Source organism: Mastigoproctus giganteus, chromosome 6, assembly GCF_048544385.1.
Source record: "Mastigoproctus giganteus isolate SK-2022 chromosome 6, ASM4854438v1, whole genome shotgun sequence".
NCBI lineage: Eukaryota > Metazoa > Arthropoda > Arachnida > Uropygi > Thelyphonidae > Mastigoproctus > Mastigoproctus giganteus.
In genome coordinates, this window is record NC_143580.1 from 212991244 (window position 1) to 213012136 (window position 20893).

At 35.4% G+C, this 20893-nt stretch overlaps 1 protein-coding gene across 3 annotated transcripts in view; it reads left to right on the top strand.

The window, feature by feature from the left end:
- The window catches only part of hppy (MAP4K3-like protein hppy), a 394076-nt gene that overhangs the window by 342094 nt on the left and 31089 nt on the right, over positions 1 to 20893 (top strand). For all 3 annotated transcript variants that reach the window (XM_090376708.1, XM_090376710.1, XM_090376709.1), the window contains 2 exons: positions 3785 to 3877; positions 11561 to 11687. In XM_090376708.1, coding sequence (XP_090232834.1) covers positions 3785 to 3877; positions 11561 to 11687 — 220 coding nt within the window. The remainder of the gene's footprint in view (positions 1 to 3784; positions 3878 to 11560; positions 11688 to 20893) is intronic.

The following is a 20893-nucleotide window of genomic DNA, read 5'->3' on the forward strand; positions in this document are numbered from 1 at the left end:
AAGAGGTAACTACCATTAGGGGTAAAGGGAAGGGTTATAGCTTTCGTAAAGGCGACTACGATGGATTGAGACAGTATTTAAATTCTACACAGCGGGACCAACTGATGATGTTACCAGCAGCAAATTCAAAATGGGAAGGATTCAAAGAACTTATCTTGGAAGCTACTAGGCTTTACATACCAACAAAGAAATATTGTTCAAGATTTAGGCCTAAATGGATGTCAGATGAACTAATGAGACATATGGCAGAGAAGAAAAATGAATGGGTTACATACAAATGAACACGTGACACAGAAGCCTATGATAGATACAAGTTGATCTGTAACGAAGTTACAAAGGAGGTTAGGCAGGCGAAGGCAGATTACGAGAAATCTTTGGCAAGGGATGCAAAGAAAAACAGCAAAGAGTTCTTTACTTATGTAAACTCTAGAAGGAAGGGGATGAATCAGATTGGTCCACTTGATATCGATGGATCAACTGTTGATGATCCTGCTCAGGTAGGATCATCAACAAACTAAATGAATATTTTGCATCTACATTCACACATGAGGAGTTATTCAGCGAGAGGGATGCCAGAGGTGTATTCAACTCTGGCAGTAAGCTAGAGAATCTTGTAATAACTGAGAGTAAAGTGGAGGAGAAATTGTTGAAGATAAACACAAGAAAGGCACCTGGGGTAGATGGGATCTATCCAGTTATATTAAAGGCGGCAGCAAAGGAAGTAAGCAAACCCTTAGCCATAATTATGAGAGCTTCCTTGGACTCAGGGGAGGTTCCCATGGACTGGAGATGTGCAAATGTGACCCCAATTCACAAAGGAGGATCAAAGGCTGACACAAGTAATTATAGACCTGTAAGTTTAACTTCTGTTCCTGGAAAATTAATGGAGGCACTGGTTAAAGAAGCACTGCAGGATCATCTAGACAAGACTTCAGTTATAGCTCGGACACAGCATGGTTTGTTAAGGGAAAGTCTTGCCTGACCAATTTGATTGGATACTATGATGTGGTCACAAAAGAACTGGATGCAGGGAATAACTTTGATATCATATATTTGGATCTTAGAAAGGCTTTTGATACTGTTGCACATGGAAGACTGCTGAACAAATTGGAGCAGTGTGGCATTGGAGGCAAATTGCTGCTATGGATAAAGGGGTGGGTGAGGGGGAGAAGACAGAGAGTGGTAATCAATGGACACTGCTCATCGTGGACTAATGTTATTAGTGGAGTCCCTCAGGGTTCAGTATTGGGTCCATTATTGTTTTCTGTATTTATAAATAATATTGATGATGGTATATCAAGCTTAATGTCCAAGTTTGCAGACGATACGAAGGTTGGCAGGGTTGTCAAGGACACTACTGACACTATGCTGCTGCAACAGGATCTGGAAAGGTTGAGCAGATGGGCTGAGAGGTGGCAAATGAAGTTTAACATTGACAAATGTAAAGTACTACATATGGGAAACAGCAACCCCAGAGCAACGTATCAACTCTGTGGTACTACACTGACAGTGGTAGAGAATGAAAGGGACCTGGGGGTGGTTGTGCAGGCAGATATGAAGTTTTCTGAGCAGTGCAGACAGGCTGCAAGAGTAGCTCATGTTGTCTTGTCAATGATATACAGGAATTTTTCTAGAAGGGATAAGGACCGCAAGTTTAGACAAATACACCAACCATTTAAATAAACTGATTTAATGATAAAATAATAGTGAATAAAATGGTACAATAAAAACTGTAAAATAAAATAATAATTTACCAAAGACTGATTTACTATAAAACAAATAAAAATGAATTGGTGAATTTAAAATACATTAAAAATTATAAATTTAAAAGCGATAAAACACTATTGAAGCTTTCTGGGGCATCCGACTCCTTTCTCAACAATAATGAAGTTCAAGCGACACATCCTTAAATACCAGGGTCACGGCACACGTGTCTGACCAGGCACATGTTCAACACTCCCTTCACGTGTGCTGGAACCGGAAATGGAGCGTGCCAAATTAAAACATTTGTCTCTGGCAAGGACCACAGCCTCCAAAAGGGGGTGGAGCTGAACTCCCCTATCTCTATTCATACTATTGTTACCAGATGACCCAATCCGCAAACTCTCCAGCCACTTGCGGTCCCAGAATCTATGTGCCCAGTCAATTGTGGATTGGGTCATCTGGTAACAATAGTATGAATAGAGATAGGGGATTTTATTGTACCATTTTATTCAGTATACTATTCAGTATTATTTTATCATTAAATCAGTTTATTTTAAACAGTGGGTGTATTTGTCTAAACTTGTGGTATGTATAACCCCAAACTTAGAGGCCTTTTTGCAGATATAGGGATATGGAGGTGATTATCCCCTTGTATTAGGCAATGGTCAGGCCACACTTTGAGCACTGTATACATGTCTGGAGGCCTCATTTTAAGAAGGATGTAGGGCTGTTGGAACGAGTACAGAGAAGGGCAACAAGATTAGTGAATGGAATAAAGGGTTGGGTTGCTCTTACTAAGAAAGGCTTAAGTTTTGCAAATTACAGCGTCTGGAGACTAAGCACCTACGAGGTGATCTGGTTGAGGTGTATAAAGCCTTGAATGGTTTGAGCATGCTCAATGCTGATGGGATTCTTCCTCTTGCACAGAATAATCACTTGAGAGGGACATAAATTGAAATTGAGGAAAGACAGATGTAGGACAGACGTTCGGAAGTTTGCCTTTAGCCAGTGGGTAGTTGGTTGGTGGAACAGACTTCCATCCTTTGTTGTGGAAGTTGATAGCCAAAATAAATTTAAGGCTGTGCTGGACAGGTATTTGGAAAGAACAGAGGGGTGAAATCGGAGAGGGTTTTTTTTGCTGATTCTGCATATGCTTTCTTGCATCATGTGCCTCTACTAATGCTAATATGAGATCGATATGCTAATTAGCAAATCCAGTGTGCTCAAAGCTAGTACAGAAAGAGACTATGCCTGATGTGTACAAAACTTAGTTATTCAATTGTGTTACTTTTCGTTAAAATAAACATTTTTATTCATAAAATGGAATATATACTTCCGGGGGCCAAAAGATACCCCTACCTCTACACTCTTCTTTAGATTGATTTTTGAAATCAGCTTTTTTTAAAAGGTGACAATAAAATAAATGGGGTCAGTTAATAAAAATAGGAATTTTTTTTAACACATTCAATCATAAACAATACAAAATAACCAGTTGCTGAGGCATTCAATCATGCACTGATATTGTTTTGGTATTGCTTTTCTTTGCAAACCTCCATGCTTAGAATGTCAACTAGTGACCTTGAATTTTTCACTCCTCCTTCCTCCAACCTCATAATCTGGCTTACCATAACAACTAGCTGCTTACTGATCAAGGCTCTGTGGCCTGATTTATTGTAAGGAGTATACTGGGAAAAATTTTCAACAGTTTGAAACACCTTGTATAGATCACTCTACTAGAATATATTTATTGATAGTTTGTATTTTACTTGTCTGTGTGTGTTTGGTGGGAGGGGATATTGGCCAGGTTAATTTCTGAATCTCTCTCTCTCTATTAATGGGTTTTTTTTATGTAATTCTCTATATCACTTTTGCAATTTAGACACTTATTTGACATCCAAGGTAACCAAAAATTAGAAATTCATTTCAATAAAATAGGTGCAAACCATAGAAATGTTAATTTTATATTTTGTGCAGCTAAAAGTTATATTTTGTGAAATGAAACAGGATGAAAAAAACTTATTCTGTGATTACACAAATTGCACTTAAATATGGAAAGTATCACCTGCTTTGTTTCTTTCAGATTTAGTGAAAGTAGTAAACCTCCAGGGTAAACTGAAATCTAGCCGTCACCAACCTGCAGAGCTACATTTTGATTTTCCTGTAGAATCAATTGGTAAGTATTAAAAAAAAAAAATTCTAAGTAACACAGTACCTACTTAATGCTCCTCTACCCCCTCCATGGCTAATGAAGATTTCTTATATTTTGAAAAGTATTAGTACCAGATAGGGACAATCCCACTAAGCTAGATATGTATACTTGGAGAAGATTCACCATCACCCCCTCTTGTCATTGTTGAGTTTATGTACTGGATGCTCGCTCTCTCTCTCTCTCTCTCTCTCTCTCTCTCTCTCTCTCTCTCTCACATTGTCTTGAAATTATTATGCTTACATAAGTGAAACTGAAGACATTGGCCATATGGCAACTGTGTCAGGGATTTGAGTGGGTTAGCATTAGTTGAGGCATATGATGCAAGAAAGCAAGCTTATACAGCATCAGCCAAGAAAAAAAAAAAAAAAAAAACTCCTTTCCATTTCACCCATCCAGTCACTCTAAATGTTTGTCTAATTCAGCCTTAAATTTATTTAAGTTAACTTCCACAACAACAGATGGAAGTCTGTTCCAGCAGTCAACTACCTGCTGTCTAAAGACAAACTTCTGCACACTATTCTACAACTGTCTTTCCTCAGTTTGAATCTCTGCTCCCTCAGGTTCTTAATCTGAGCAAGCAGAAGTATCCCATCAGCATTGAGCCTGCTCAAACCATTCAAGGCTTTATACACCTTTATATTGGTTTAAAAAATGCACATATAATTTAAAATGAGTTCTTTTTTTTTTTCACCCAAATTCACCCACCATGAATTTGCAATTTTTTTTTTTTTTTGCACAGTAAGCATACTGCACACAATCTTAGCTATTCTATTGTTATCATTATTTGATTGTCCCGAATAAAACTTGTAATTTCAGACTGCCACAGATTGTATACACAAAGAAATTCAGAATGATTAACCTGAATGCAAAGCATGCTGGGGAGACATGGGGTGGGGGAAATAGGCCTCACTGGTGTAACTCTCAATCTCCTGCAGTTATTCTTCAAAGAGTAACTTTGAAGAATGGTGGTTTGTTACATATTTTATGATTATGCTAGTTTTGTTTTTCATTTGGTTACCTTACTTTTATGATTCAGTGAAAATATTATGCCTCTTAGTGAAGAAGCTTCAAGCAGTGATCACAAAAGCATTTGGAGTTTGTTAACCACTGCACATGTTTTGCTGCCCTAAATTTATTTGTGATCTAGGAAAGTGGCATGTTGTCTCAAGTCTTATTGTTTCATTTCTTCTGTGAAAAATTAAGCTGTGCTAATAACATTGCATATAAGAAAACAAAAAAGTTTGCACTCATGCCCAAACCGTTTTTGAATGCTTCTCAAACTCCTCGGAACCTTTTTTTTTTTTTTTTTGAGCAAATCTACTATTCTGCTATCTTCTTCTCATCATAAAATTAGGGCTGTTTCAAAACTGATGCCTCAAATTTTTTTTTCTCTACCCTTGTGATGTGTTACATACAGAATGTAATAGTGTCAGGTGAAACTTTAAATATTACCATCATTATCTGCAAGTTTCAGCACTGCCCACCAGGTGACAGAACTGTAGTAGCAAATATGTAAAAATGGATGGTAACATATGAAGCAAAAGCTTGTTTCTGAATTCAGAGAACATTGTGCTCATTGAGATTCACTAGTGGTTGAAGAACATTTGTAGGAATATGGCAGTCGTTATGGACAGCTAGCTTGGGTTATGTATGTCAGTGATGGTATAGTGGCTTTAAGGATATGCCAGAATCAGGCTATCCTCCCAGTGCACCAAACGTAAGTTTTTTTTTTTTTTTTTTTTTTTTTTATAGTTTAGTTTTTATTTAAAAAGTTACAGCTGAATATTGATAGATCTTTGTTATCAGTATTTTGGCAAGAACTTCATAACTTGTAACTAGTAAGCTGTCGCATAATCTAAATTTTAGTAAATAAATAGATTCAAGAGCAGATTAGCTTATTTAGCTATGTATTTAAAAGGTTGCAGCTTAATTAATATGATTTTAGTGAAAAAGATATGCATTAACTTGTCAGAGGTTGTCATGACTGATGGGAGAATTATCACTGACAATTCACTTGAGCTATTTATGGCCTAATTTCTTTGTACTTGCTGTTGCACCTATGCAGAACTTTCTCTAGTTAGTGACAATTCCTTTCTGTGTGCTGCACTGCTTATACGATGACCATAAGTTAAAATTTGGTGTACTGTTAAGCGAGATTAAGTCTCTGAGACCACAACTTGATGCCCTAGAGAAAAATTGAACTGGGGTTTTGACAGAGACCCAAATGTCTAATTCCATGCCTGTAGATGCCATCCTGAGTCTCACCCCAGGACTGGATCTATCGGTGGAGGGTGCTCTGGTTCCACTACAGGTAGTCTTACTGGGGGATTCAATTGTAAAGGAAACTGGAAATACAGTAAAATGTCAGTATAACAAAATCAGATCCCATTCCCTTCCAATTTACTACATATTATGCTTATTTTAACAGACATTATTGTGATTAAAATATCAATTTAGCTCGATAAAACTTAGATATCACTACAAAAAAATATAATTGTTGTAACAGAAAATCCATGAACACTTTTTAATCTTTAGTTCTTACCATCTGGGAAATGATGTGTTAACTGTGCGATTAATTGTCCATTCAAGATTAGTTTATTATTATTTTATTATGTTGATCTGTCTTCCTTCTTATAGACTTGCTTGAAAATTTTGGAAATGGCAGGGTTTTTTTTACATAGTTACAGAGTATGTTACGTAAAAATGTGCTGGTAGATGAGGTGCCAGCTTTGAAATTATGCTTTTTTTTTTTTTTTTTTTTTTTTTTTTTAAGAGTTTTATGTGAAGTACAGTTGTTTACATTGTATCACCTGGCATTTGGGCTTATTACAATTTCCCAAATTTTAAAATAATACTTTTATTTTGCTGAAAATAGGTGTAAACAATACATTTTAACTTTTCATTAAAAAAATACAAATTGCATTTAATAAGTAAATTTCATTTTGTTCACCTACATGTATTATACTGACATTTCATTGTATATTCTGCAATAAAGACAGAGGAACCAGAGTGTGTCTTCCAAGTGCAAAAATCGATGATATTACTAACAATCTATCAGTTTTTAAGGAAACTAATGACTTAAAATAAATGAACTGATGACATTGTCAAGAAATATAAGGCCATGCTGTAAAAATGTTGCAAGAAAAGAAAAGGTGTACTTTTATCTGTAATTCTGCATTGACATTAATGGGAAATATATGATGAGAGCCTTGTGAATTAACTCTAGAATTGAGGGACTATGCAAGACTTATTGGGGGAGGTCTTTTTCTCAGTGTGGCTGCCTGCTCTAATTAATAAGAATTTGTTTTTTAAAGATGGAATTCATTTGGACATAATAGGTGTAAGGGTTTCTATTAATGGCATTGAGATAGCCTTAAGGGTTCAGGGACACTGCTGATTTGGAGGAGTTGCAGGTAAAGGGAGTTATAGGAACGTTGCAAGTTAGCAACATTGGTCAAAATCACACTTGCATCCTCCCTGTGAGTACCCATCTCCAACTTGTAATAGGCGCCTCCATAGCCAGGTGGGAAGGAGCAGCAGTACGTAACACACGCTTCTTGATTAGACCGGGGTTTGAGCCCATCACCACCAAATACGGAGGATGCGGAAAGGTCAGGGAGCGACCACCGCATATCCCGGAGCAATATGGCCGTAGTTGCTAATGCTCCTAAAAACTAAATAACAAACAAACCAACTTGTAATAACCTTATGCACAAAAAGAAATACTGAATTAGGTGCAAAAACCTAATTCATTGTTTGCACCTAATGCATTACTGCTAAAATTAGGTGGGTTGTTTTTTTTTGGTTACATACTATACTACCAGCAAAACATGTTTATTCCTAAAAGTATGTGACTACTGGTGCTTTTGTTTTCACTGCCATGGACACAAAACAATAATGTGAATTAGTTGTTCTGCATGCACAAAAGTTTGTTTTTAATCATTTATTATTTACATTTTATCATGACATTTAAAATATGCTATTAAGTAGACATTAATGATGACTAAGTGTATAATTTGAAAAAATTATATATTCATTTTCACTTTCAAACTTCTTGCTTTATGAATTGCATAAGGAATTAGTTTCCATTGGTGTCTTTTAAATCAGTGGAAAATATTTTTTTGTTGCTATTTTCATTCATTATGATAAAATCACATGCACTTTCTGAAATTTTTAGTTAATAGTATTTTTAAAATACTGTTCCACTATTTTAAACTGTTCACTACTAATAAGGCATAGAATTGCACTTTTATAATACACATATACAGTGACTTCTTACTTTATGAATTTTTAAATAATTCAAATTTAAAATAACGGGCAGCAACCATATTTATGGAAAGCACCACAAGAGGCGGAATACATACCCAAAAGATATTCAACTTCGATAAAACAGGTTTATATTGGAAAAAAATGCCTGATTGCACCTATATTTCCATTTCTTAAAAGACTGCGCCTGGCTTTAAGGCAGTGAAATATGGCTAACACTTCTGTTTGGTGCTAATATGGAGGGTCATAAACTGAAACCTGTGTGCATTTACCACTATCAAAACCCTCGTGCCCTTAAAGGTTATGACAGGTCGTACATGCCCGTGTACTGGTACTCAAACCCTAAAGGGTAGTAACTGCTGTTATTTTCAAAAGTTATCTTGGATTACAGTTACGACTAGAATTGGAATTATACAAGGCAGAAGGAATTCCGTTCAACATCTTACTTATTCTTGATAATGCCATAAACCATCCACCCAGTATTGTTGATGTCTGTTCCAATATTAAGATTGTTTTTTTCCTGGCAAACACAACCTCAATACCAACATGTGATTAAATCTTTTAAGGCTCAGTATTTAAAGCGCATTCTGGCTGATGTAATTGACAAGACCAACCACAAACAGATGAGCGTGCAAAAATATTGGCGAGCCTTCAATATAAAAGATGCATTAAAATTTATCGATGCTGCATGCTGTGAAGTTCTACATAACTGTATTTAAAATTCGTTGTATAAGTTATGTCTACATCTTAGCAACTCCTTCAAAGGCTCTGATACTGATGAAGATTATGCACAAAATAAAAACTTGCTTAAAAGATTGGGTTCTCTGAAGTGGAGGCAACCAATGTCAATGATTTAATTGATTTGCATCATAAAGAATTGTCAAATGAAGATCTTTTTGCACTGGAGCAGCATCGCATTCAAGAGGAGGAGGGGGCAGCAGGAAGCAAAAGCTCAGAGGTTAAAGAACAGAGCCTGACATTGAAAGGAATATCGAAAGCTTTAATCCTGAACAAAGCTCTAAAGTGCAACATAAAGTTACACTAGAAGTTGTTTGCTACTATGAGTTGTTTCTCGAGAAGAGGCAAAGCAACTAACTCTGGATTCCTTTTTCAAGCACTCAGTTGAACCCGCCACCTGTGTTAGCATAGCACCCCCACCTATCTGGTCCAAATCTGAGGGAATGAAATCTGACCGTGACAATTCCTCTCAGCCTAAGGCCACCCTCCAAAAAAAGAAGTAAATCAATAAAAATGGATGAATCTCTTATTTCATTAGACTGTCCAGTCTTCCAACCAAGGAAACAAATGGTATGTACCAATAGGGATAACTTAGCTAGATGCTAGAGTTACTCTCATGGGCCTATTATTGCATTTTTTAGTGATTATATTATTTACATTTGTGTGAATTTAAATTGCGCAAGATGTTCTGGAATGTAACCCTCGCGTAAATTAAAAAGTCACTGTACATACACAGAGTTTGAAAAAAAGTTAGGTAAATATTGCAAAAGATAAATTTTATTCAATAATAAATATTAGCATTCATCAAGATAATCCTTCTGTAACCACAACTGATCCATTATTTCTGCCATTGATCAAAACATTTTTAGAAGTATTCTTTTGTGAACGTGTTTTTTTTTTTTTTTTTTTTTTGCCATGTCTGTTGTGTTTGACTGGATTTCTTGAATTGACTCAAATTGTTTTATTTTCCACCATGCTTGCTATTGATCAAAACATTTTCAAAAATTTTCTTTTGTAAATACTTAGGCAGTTTGTCATGTTTAATTGGGTTTCTTGAATTGACTTAAACTTTTTCCTTTCTTGCCCTCTTTTCTTTTACTTTTGTGAATTACCAAGTCACATTGTGCCAGATCAGGAAAGTAAGGTAATTATTGTATGACAGGAATGTTTCTGTTGGTAAAATTATAAGGTTATTTGCTAAGATTTTTGATCAGATGCTATATATATATATATATATTTTTTTTTTTTTTTTTTTTTTTTTTAAATCTTTCTCCCTACCAGATCTCTCTCTCTCTCTCTCTCTCTCTCTCTCTCTCTCTCTCTCTCTCAAAACATTGTACTAAGAATCTATTCTGTTTATCTGTTTTTTGAAACAAAACATTTGGGACCACAAGTGGCTCGAGAACCTACGAATTAGTTCTATTGAGAATAATATAAATAGAGACAGGGGGTACACGCATTCATCCCCTCTTTGAGGCAGTAATCCTTGGAGGGGATGAACATTTTCGCCTGGAACGCTCCCGAGCTGCTTCCAGTTCCAACATGTACGGGAACAGTACATGTTTATGTGAGATGCACAGTGAACCTGCTGGTATTTAATGAGGCACTGCAGAATAGAAGTGCACTATTGAGGAAGAAGGCAGAAGTCTTTGAAAGCTTCAGTTATTTGAGGGCTTTTAATCTAGTATATTTTATTTATTGAGGAAGAAGGCAGAAGTCTTTGAAAGCTTCAGTTATTTGAGGGCTTTTAATCTATTATATTTTATTGCATTTTAATTCAGTATTTTATTATCAGTAACATTTTATTTGTATAATCACATTTATTTTGTTTGATCTACTGTAAATTTATTGTAATTTTAATATAAAGCTTTTTAAGATTTTGGTTTTTGTTTTTACTTCAATGGTTGGTGATAAACGCTAAAAATCATAGTATGAATATACCCAACCCCAGAGGCCTATTTGAAGAACTTTGAAACATTTGGTTTATAAGAGAAAATTGTTTTATTTTCCACCATGCTTGCTACTGTTCAATTGGGTTTCTTGAATTGACTTAATTTTTTTCCTTTCCTGCCCTCTTTTACTTTTTTGAATAACCAAAAGTCACATTGTGCTAGATCAGGAAAGTAAGGTAATTATTGCATGACAGGAATGTTTCTGTCGATAAAATTATAAGGTTATTTGCTAAGATTTTTGATCAGATGCACTCTATATATATATATATTTTTTTTTTTTTTTTTTTTTTTTTTTTAAATCTTTCTCCCTACCAGATCTCTTTCTCTCTCTCTCAACATTGAAATTAAGAATCTAAGAATTCTTAGATTCTTAAAAATTCTTAGATTCTTCTCAAAAAACTAAGAATCTATTCTGTTCTTTGAAACATTTGGTGTATAAGAGAAAAATTCTTTCTTATAGGAATTATTAGTAAGACTTTATTACTTTGTTGTTACTCTTCATCTGGCCAGCTTAAGAATAAATGGTCTCAATGTGATACTTTTTTGCTTTCAGAGCTTATTTAGTTTAATTAATTATGATTTGGTTATTTATATTAATACATACATTGAAATAAATTGATAATAAATATTTTTACATGTTATCTTATAAAGAACAGTACTGAACTTTTACCATATTTAAATATTTGTTTAGTGTGTCTCGCAGATAGTGTGTTGGCATTTCACAAACATGGAATGCAGGGTCGTAGTTTCAAAAATAATGAAGTGGTACAAGAAATTAGTGATAGTACCAGGATATTCAGGATGTTAGGTTCAGACAGGTAAGCATCTTCAGTTAAAATATTGTAATAATTTTTGCTACTCTTTAATGGTAATCAGAGTCATTAAAGGTTAGTTGCTTTACCTTTAATGGTTTTCTTACTGATTAATTAGAAGAGGGGATCTACATGATTGTTCGCGTAGTTTTCTTAATCTATAATTCAAAGCAATTGTGATAAGGCCTTAAATTGAGATAAAATATATGAAAATATATATGTAAAATGCTTATGTCAATTTACATTATATAATTTATATCAATGTTATAGTTGTCACTTATAAACACAATATTGACACAATTGTTATGCAGTGATGCTTCAAGATTCTTTCCAAATCCTGTCATCAGACCTAAGTGAGGCCCAGTAATAAAACCTCACTCACAGGACAACTACTGAATGCTCCAAAAAACATTTCTGAGGTGTAGAGAAGTGTATCATATTTTTAATCATAATAGTCTGCATGCAGATGAATTTCAACTACAATATCAGAATTTTTTTTAGCACTTTTCCTTCCAGAACTGTAAATTCATTGACAGTTCTGTTAATTGTTTGTAAAGAATTTACTGAAGTTTCCACCTTTTTCTCAAGGGATGTAATAACCTGTAATAGCTTCAAAAGTGGGCATAATGATGCCAGATCAATATATTATTGTAATCAATTACTTGTTTTACAATACAATTGGAAAAAGTGTCATTATATTGAAGAGAATTTGTAACATCACAAAGCTTGTTAAAATTGTTGAAACTTCTGTTTGAAATAAATAAAATACAGACATTTTTCCATGCAAAAATTAGTCTATTGGTATGATACGGTAATGCCAAGAAACATTGCCATATTAATTTTGTGATTAGGACTGTTCACTAGGCAGGAATTTTGGAATTGCATATCATAACATTCTGGTAGGCTAATTTTAATACATAAAAGTGTATATATTGTATTTACTTATTAGAATATTTACCACTTAACATCCTTTTCAAATAATATTTTGGTTTAAATCTCATTAAAAAGCTATTTGTGGTAGTTTCAGATTGCATATCACTTTCCTTAAACAGCTGAACTGTGAAAGACTTGCAGAAAATTTTCACAAATATAAATAAATATTTAGTGGAATTTAACTGCTTATTTTGTATAGAGCTGCATCATGTGTTGCAACAACTACCTGGCTTTACATTACATTACTGAAGTTTCAATCTTTTTCTCAAGGGATGCAGTTGTAGCTGGGTAGTTGTAGTAGTATTGGGTGCCTCCATAGCCAGGTGGGAAGGAGCAGCAGTGCGTAGCACACGCTTCTTGATTAGACTGGGGTTCGAGCCCGTCACCACCAAATACGGAGGATGCGGAAAGGTCAGGGAATGACCACCGCATATCCCGGAGCAATATGGCCTTAGTTGCTAATGCTCCTAAAAACCAAATAACAAACAAAACAAACGTAGTAGTATTGACTTTTTTTTTTAAATTTATTTTTTTATTCTTCGTATATGAGTAAATTTACTGTAGCCATTTTATGGAGGCCCACTGTTCTACTGGAACAGTGGGGACCAGTGTGTCATAAATTGACACAGCAGTTTTGCAGTTTTCGTGTTTCTCATTTCCATGACTGTACTTCAGATGATTCACACTCTCCCTTTCTTTTTTAAATATTTGTTTAAAAGATTTTGGGGAGAAATCTTTTAAAAAAGTCTGAGGATGTGAATTTATGAAATTTAGTTTTACTTTCTTGCTTGCAATCACTCTAGGCATTTTAATCCATGATGCATACACAACTCAGTTTTATGAACTTTGATTCCTTTATATTGCAGAGAACCTCAAACAAGTAACGTCAAAGATATGTTACCTTCGGAAAGTAATGAATGAGAATGAAGTACAGGTGAAACCCATTATAACATGATTCTCGGGGTCCAAAGAATTGCATTGCAATATAAGCAGGATCGCGTTAGAAAATTCTAGCCATTTTTTTGCATTTAAACTTCATATGCACTATCGATTTTGCTTCTCTCTCTCTCTCTCTCTCTCTCTCTCTCTCTCTCTCTCTCTCTCTCTCTCTCTCTCTCTCTCTCTTTTTACTATAATTGCAATACAGCCAGGCCTAGCACAACAAAAGTTTGATTAATGCATTTTTCAGTTACTGCTATTTGAAAAAATTATACCACTTTTCACTTTACGCAATGCAAATTTCCAGTTAATGTGATCTTTTTTTATGTGATAGTTAAAGATTTTAATCATGCGCTATGCTTACCGCACATCGGATGGGCAATAAACAAGCGTTTGCCTGCCTTGTGTTTTATCAACCATTGGAAGCAGACATGTTACTTGTTTATCTCCCGCTAATAAAATATTAGAATTTTTAAATGCCAAAAAAAAAAAAAAAAAAATTTTTAAATGAGCCAGATGAAATCCTTTGTATTGCAGAGAACCTCAAACAAAAGGTTTGAAGTTCTCTACAATATTTATTTCGTCAGGACCTAGAGAAGATTGTTGTCAGTTATCAGTAATTGATTGATGAGAAAAAAGAAAGCCAACACTGTTCAGCACCTCCGTAGCCTGGTGGGAAGGAGCAGCAGTGCGTAGCACACGCTTCTTGATTAAACCGGGGTTCAAGCCCGTCACCACCAAATACGGAGGATGTGGAAAGGTCAGGGAATGGCCACCGCATTTCCCGGAGCAATATGACCTTAGTTGCTAATGCTCCTAAAAACCAGATAACAACAACAACCAACACTGTTCAAATATTTCCATAACAAATAGTTTCCTCATTGTGTATTTTATGCAATAAACATTTAATTCTATAATTATTTTCATTATCTTTTACATGGTATACAGTTAAAAAGTTATTTAAAAGATATTTTTAAAATTCTTTATGGACATTTCTGAAAGTCACGGACCAATTATAATTTTTCCTATTGATTATTATATTCGATTAACACGTTTCCGTTTTGCACACTGCTCTTGCAGGATGAATTAATCGCGTTAATCAAGGCCAGCTTGTACTACATCTAAGAAAAATCGTGCAAAGAATAATAATGGAAGTAATAAGCAGTTGCGTTGTTTCAGTCTTTTATTGATGTACTGTACAATAAAGTATTTAAAAAACCAATATTCATGTTGTTAAATATACATAAATATGATAAACACATCTTTTGTCGCAAAACAAATCGATACTCATAATAACTGCTTTTCATGTGGTTGTATTGACTTATGTTTGTGTTTTGAAATTAACAAACGATTTCGGGAGAAAAAGAAAAATTTAATGCACTCAGTGTTCTTTCAACCACTAAACAGACATTAGCAAACAAACTTTTGCACATTTTAGTTGTTACTTTTAAGTTTTTCATTTTTTAAAATAACAATCAAGGGTTGACTGTTTCATTACATCTCCTTGTTTCTTTTTAACAATTTCAATAAGGTGTTGTAACTGTAAAATTGAAAGAGAATCTACCTTTTCTGTTTCAAGGAATTTTAAGTCCAGTTTGCAAACCACCAAGTGCCTTCACGATCTTAGGTGGTAGTGGTTCTGGCTTCTTGTCTTCGGTTGCATCTGGATCATGACTTTTGCCAATAACATTTTCGATTATTTCCAAGTATATCATGTGCTCATATGTAAGACAGTTGTTAACCCATCTACCCAACATTCTTTTGTAGCCCCTCTTCCTCTGTTGACGAACTGTGTCAGTACTCACTCGGCATTGGCATCATCTTCTGTCAGGCCTTTATTAGTGTACCTTTCCACAATACATGGTCAGCAGCAGCAGTGATATCTTCCTCTATAAATTAAAGCCCTCAAAGTCATTCTCTTCATCACTGTCGCTGACTACTTGGGAGTTATCCAGGATCAGACTTGCACTCAATATGTTTCTCCAACATTTTTAAATACACCTTTTCGTCATGGTTTCCCAGGCTTTGCCACCAATGTAAAAAACTTCCTTTAAGTTCAGCTTCTTTAAAAATGAGGTAACAGATCTGGTACAGCGAATCCCCACTAGTGATTATTCGCTGTATCAGAGTCTTGCGGAAGTTCATTTTAAACGTTGATATAATCCCTTGATCCAGAGGCTGTATTTTTGATGTGTTTTTGGTAAGTAGCTCACTCGGATTTTACCATCTCTGCTTGTTAGGTTAGCAGGAGGATGGATAGGGCAGTTATCCAGCAGCAAGAGAGCTCTAGTATCCAGCCCCTGTTGCCGTGAGTGTTTACATACATCAGGTACAAGTTGTTTATGAAACCAGTTTTCAAAAATACTGGAAGTCATCCATGCATTTTTGGCTGCATAAGCAAATGGCATAGATGCCATGTTCACATGATGGAAGCACTGTGCTGATTTAAAGTTTCCTACTCAAAATGGCTTCAGTTGTGATTTCCTGTTTGGTTTACATAGAAAAGTACAGTCACTCTGTCTTTTATTTGCTTGAAGTCTTGTGTTCTCTGAGCATCATTCTTACAAGCCAGAGTGGAATTGGGTGTAATTTTATAACAAATTCCAGTCTCGCTTCATCATGTGGTATAGCCACTGGCTTCAGTTATTTTCTGAAAGCTGGGAAGAATAAGAGCATTATCATCGACTGAACGTATCTCACATGATATAGCCATTTTTCACATGTTAGCCATCCATTACTTGCCATGAATGCTGTGGACTCATTTCCATGAAGATCATTGTGGAATTTTTTAGCTTGGGTTTGCATATGAGATCCAGATAGAGGTGTGCCTTCAAATCGCTCTTGTACCACTGAAACACAACTTTATCCAATTGTTCATCTTGAGGTTGCCGCAGGTCCATCACTTGTTTCCATAGACTTGGCTGATCATAAAGTTTCTCCTCTTCTTTCTTCCATCCACACACTGTAGATTCATTCACTCCAAGTGATTTGAGTTACTTGTTTGCTGGACTCCTTGATTCTGTCAAGAGCAGCAATTTTTTTTTTCTATAGTAAACTTCTTCCATTTTTTAAAATTTTTTTATTTTTTATTTTTTTAAATTTCAGACATTTCTTTAAGCTTATGCTGTACTTTAAAAATACAACTTGCAATTTAAGAAACACAAAAAATTGAGGGTTGGCGATTGAACTTGCAAGAGGAAAATAACTTTGTTTTCCCTTAACACGGAACCCTTTCATCTTCTACCATTAGACCCCCAACTGATTATATTATTTTTGAACCAAGCTGAGTAAATGCTGCATCTTAAGTGGTAGTATGATAGAGGGATTAAATTGATGTTGACTATCTTCCTAAGCACCCTTTTAATCCACAGTCATTCTACTTTACTTTGTCTATTGTTCTGACGGGTCCACTCCCATTAACTGAAATATTTCTGAAATGTTTTCTTTGTTTGTAAAATTGTTTTATTTTCACATACTATTCTTGTCCAGAGAAATAGGTATTTGTAAGACTGTCTTACGAACTGTTTAAAAATATATACTGTATGTTCAGACACTTTGCAGTAAAATTGCAAGTAATTTATTATTGTTCTTGCGGGAATCAAAGGACAATGCGTATTGTGCTTGTGTTAAACTGAAAATATCGCCATGTGCTCACAAGGAATCCAAAATGGTGATCTTCAATGACTAAAAACGTTTCAACTGACAAAAAAATGGGAGCCATGTTTGCATCATGTTATAAGTGTAATCGCATTTTAATGGGTTTCAGCTGTACTTTCAACATTTATGCAATTAAATCTATAAATTTTAAGTACAGTTTAGTTTTGTAAAATTAAAGAAAAGATTTTCTTTATTTTCTTATTAATCTAACATCAGAGCCAACTTAAATTCTTGACAGACCAAGGCATGAAAATTCACCATGCCACAAATAATTTGAGTATTTATTAATAATGTATATACAGTCATCTTATTATGAAGCCAGGTGCAAGGGCCTTGTTTGTCCTGATGTTCTGCCAACTTTGTTTAGCATAGAAAATGGTTTCCTGATTGTCTTGCAATGCAGTACATTGTTATTCCATATTTAAAATAAATAAATGCACAAGGCATAATACTTTAAGAGTTTGGTATCTATATAATATCGGTGTTTAGATACACCATAGATAACTCTTAATAAACTACAAAGTAGTTGTTGTAGGCATCATTTGCTGTTTCTCATATTGTGCTCTGCCTTCACGACGAGTTGCCATGATATTGCACTACTTCGAATAAGTAACTCTTCACTAATAGAGAAGACTATTGTTACTTATTCTCAGTTGAGTACCACCACCCAGACAGCACTGTTTCACGGCTATTGGCCGATCATCAGTGGGTGGGCAGGTACCCTGGTAATGCAGACATGACGACCCAGTTGTGAAGTTAATCACACAATATGAGAGATGCCAAGAGGTGTAGATGTCAATATTTAAAATAAATAAATGCACAAGGCATAATACTTTAAGAGTTTGGTATCTATATAATATCGGTGTTTAGATACACCATAGATAACTCTTAATAAACTACAAAGTAGTTGTTGTAGGCATCATTTGCTGTTTCTCATATTGTGCTCTGCCTTCACGACGAGTTGCCATGATATTGCACTACTTCGAATAAGTAACTCTTCACTAATAGAGAAGACTATTGTTACTTATTCTCAGTTGAGTACCACCACCCAGACAGCACTGTTTCACGGCTATTGGCCGATCATCAGTGGGTGGGCAGGTACCCTGGTAATGCAGACATGACGACCCAGTTGTGAAGTTAATCACACAATATGAGAGATGCCAAGAGGTGTAGATGTCAATATTTAAAATAAATAAATGCACAAGGCATAATACTTTAAGAGTTTGGTATCTATATAATATCGGTGTTTAGATACACCATAGATAACTCTTAATAAACTACAAAGTAGTTGTTGTAGGCATCATTTGCTGTTTCTCATATTGTGCTCTGCCTTCACGACGAGTTGCCATGATATTGCACTACTTCGAATAAGTAACTCTTCACTAATAGAGAAGACTATTGTTACTTATTCTCAGTTGAGTACCACCACCCAGACAGCACTGTTTCACGGCTATTGGCCGATCATCAGTGGGTGGGCAGGTACCCTGGTAATGCAGACATGACGACCCAGTTGTGAAGTTAATCACACAATATGAGAGATGCCAAGAGGTGTAGATGTCAATATTTAAAATAAATAAATGCACAAGGCATAATACTTTAAGAGTTTGGTATCTATATAATATCGGTGTTTAGATACACCATAGATAACTCTTAATAAACTACAAAGTAGTTGTTGTAGGCATCATTTGCTGTTTCTCATATTGTGCTCTGCCTTCACGACAAGTTGCCATGATATTGCACTACTTCGAATAAGTAACTCTTCACTAATAGAGAAGACTATTGTTACTTATTCTCAGTTGAGTACCACCACCCAGACAGCACTGTTTCACGGCTATTGGCCGATCATCAGTGGGTGGGCAGGTACCCTGGTAATGCAGACATGACGACCCAGTTGTGAAGTTAATCACACAATATGAGAGATGCCAAGAGGTGTAGATGTCAATATTTAAAATAAATAAATGCACAAGGCATAATACTTTAAGAGTTTGGTATCTATATAATATCGGTGTTTAGATACACCATAGATAACTCTTAATAAACTACAAAGTAGTTGTTGTAGGCATCATTTGCTGTTTCTCATATTGTGCTCTGCCTTCACGACGAGTTGCCATGATATTGCACTACTTCGAATAAGTAACTCTTCACTAATAGAGAAGACTATTGTTACTTATTCTCAGTTGAGTACCACCACCCAGACAGCACTGTTTCACGGCTATTGGCCGATCATCAGTGGGTGGGCAGGTACCCTGGTAATGCAGACATGACGACCCAGTTGTGAAGTTAATCACACAATATGAGAGATGCCAAGAGGTGTAGATGTCAATATTTAAAATAAATAAATGCACAAGGCATAATACTTTAAGAGTTTGGTATCTATATAATATCGGTGTTTAGATACACCATAGATAACTCTTAATAAACTACAAAGTAGTTGTTGTAGGCATCATTTGCTGTTTCTCATATTGTGCTCTGCCTTCACGACGAGTTGCCATGATATTGCACTACTTCGAATAAGTAACTCTTCACTAATAGAGAAGACTATTGTTACTTATTCTCAGTTGAGTACCACCACCCAGACAGCACTGTTTCACGGCTATTGGCCGATCATCAGTGGGTGGGCAGGTACCCTGGTAATGCAGACATGACGACCCAGTTGTGAAGTTAATCACACAATATGAGAGATGCCAAGAGGTGTAGATGTCAATATTTAAAATAAATAAATGCACAAGGCATAATACTTTAAGAGTTTGGTATCTATATAATATCGGTGTTTAGATACACCATAGATAAACTCTTAATAAACTACAAAGTAGTTGTTGTAGGCATCATTTGCTGTTTCTCATATTGTGCTCTGCCTTCACGACGAGTTGCCATGATATTGCACTACTTCGAATAAGTAACTCTTCACTAATAGAGAAGACTATTGTTACTTATTCTCAGTTGAGTACCACCACCCAGACAGCACTGTTTCACGGCTATTGGCCGATCATCAGTGGGTGGGCAGGTACCCTGGTAATGCAGACATGACGACCCAGTTGTGAAGTTAATCACACAATATGAGAGATGTCAAGAGGTGTAGATGTCAATATTTAAAATAAATAAATGCACAAGGCATAATACTTTAAGAGTTTGGTATCTATATAATATCGGTGTTTAGATACACCATAGATAACTCTTAATAAACTACAAAGTAGTTGTTGTAGGCATCATTTGCTGTTTCTCATATTGTGCTCTGCCTTCACGACGAGTTGCCATGATATTGCACTACTTCGAATAAGTAACTCTTCACTAATAGAGAAGACTATTGTTACTTATTCTCAGTTGAGTACCACCACCCAGACAGCACTGTTTCACGGCTATTGGCCGATCATCAGTGGGTGGGCAGGTACCCTGGTAATGCAGACATGACGACCCAGTTGTGAAGTTAATCACACAATATGAGAGATGCCAAGAGGTGTAGATGTCAATATTTAAAATAAATAAATGCACAAGGCATAATACTTTAAGAGTTTGGTATCTATATAATATCGGTGTTTAGATACACCATAGATAACTCTTAATAAACTACAAAGTAGTTGTTGTAGGCATCATTTGCTGTTTCTCATATTGTGCTCTGCCTTCACGACGAGTTGCCATGATATTGCACTACTTCGAATAAGTAACTCTTCACTAATAGAGAAGAC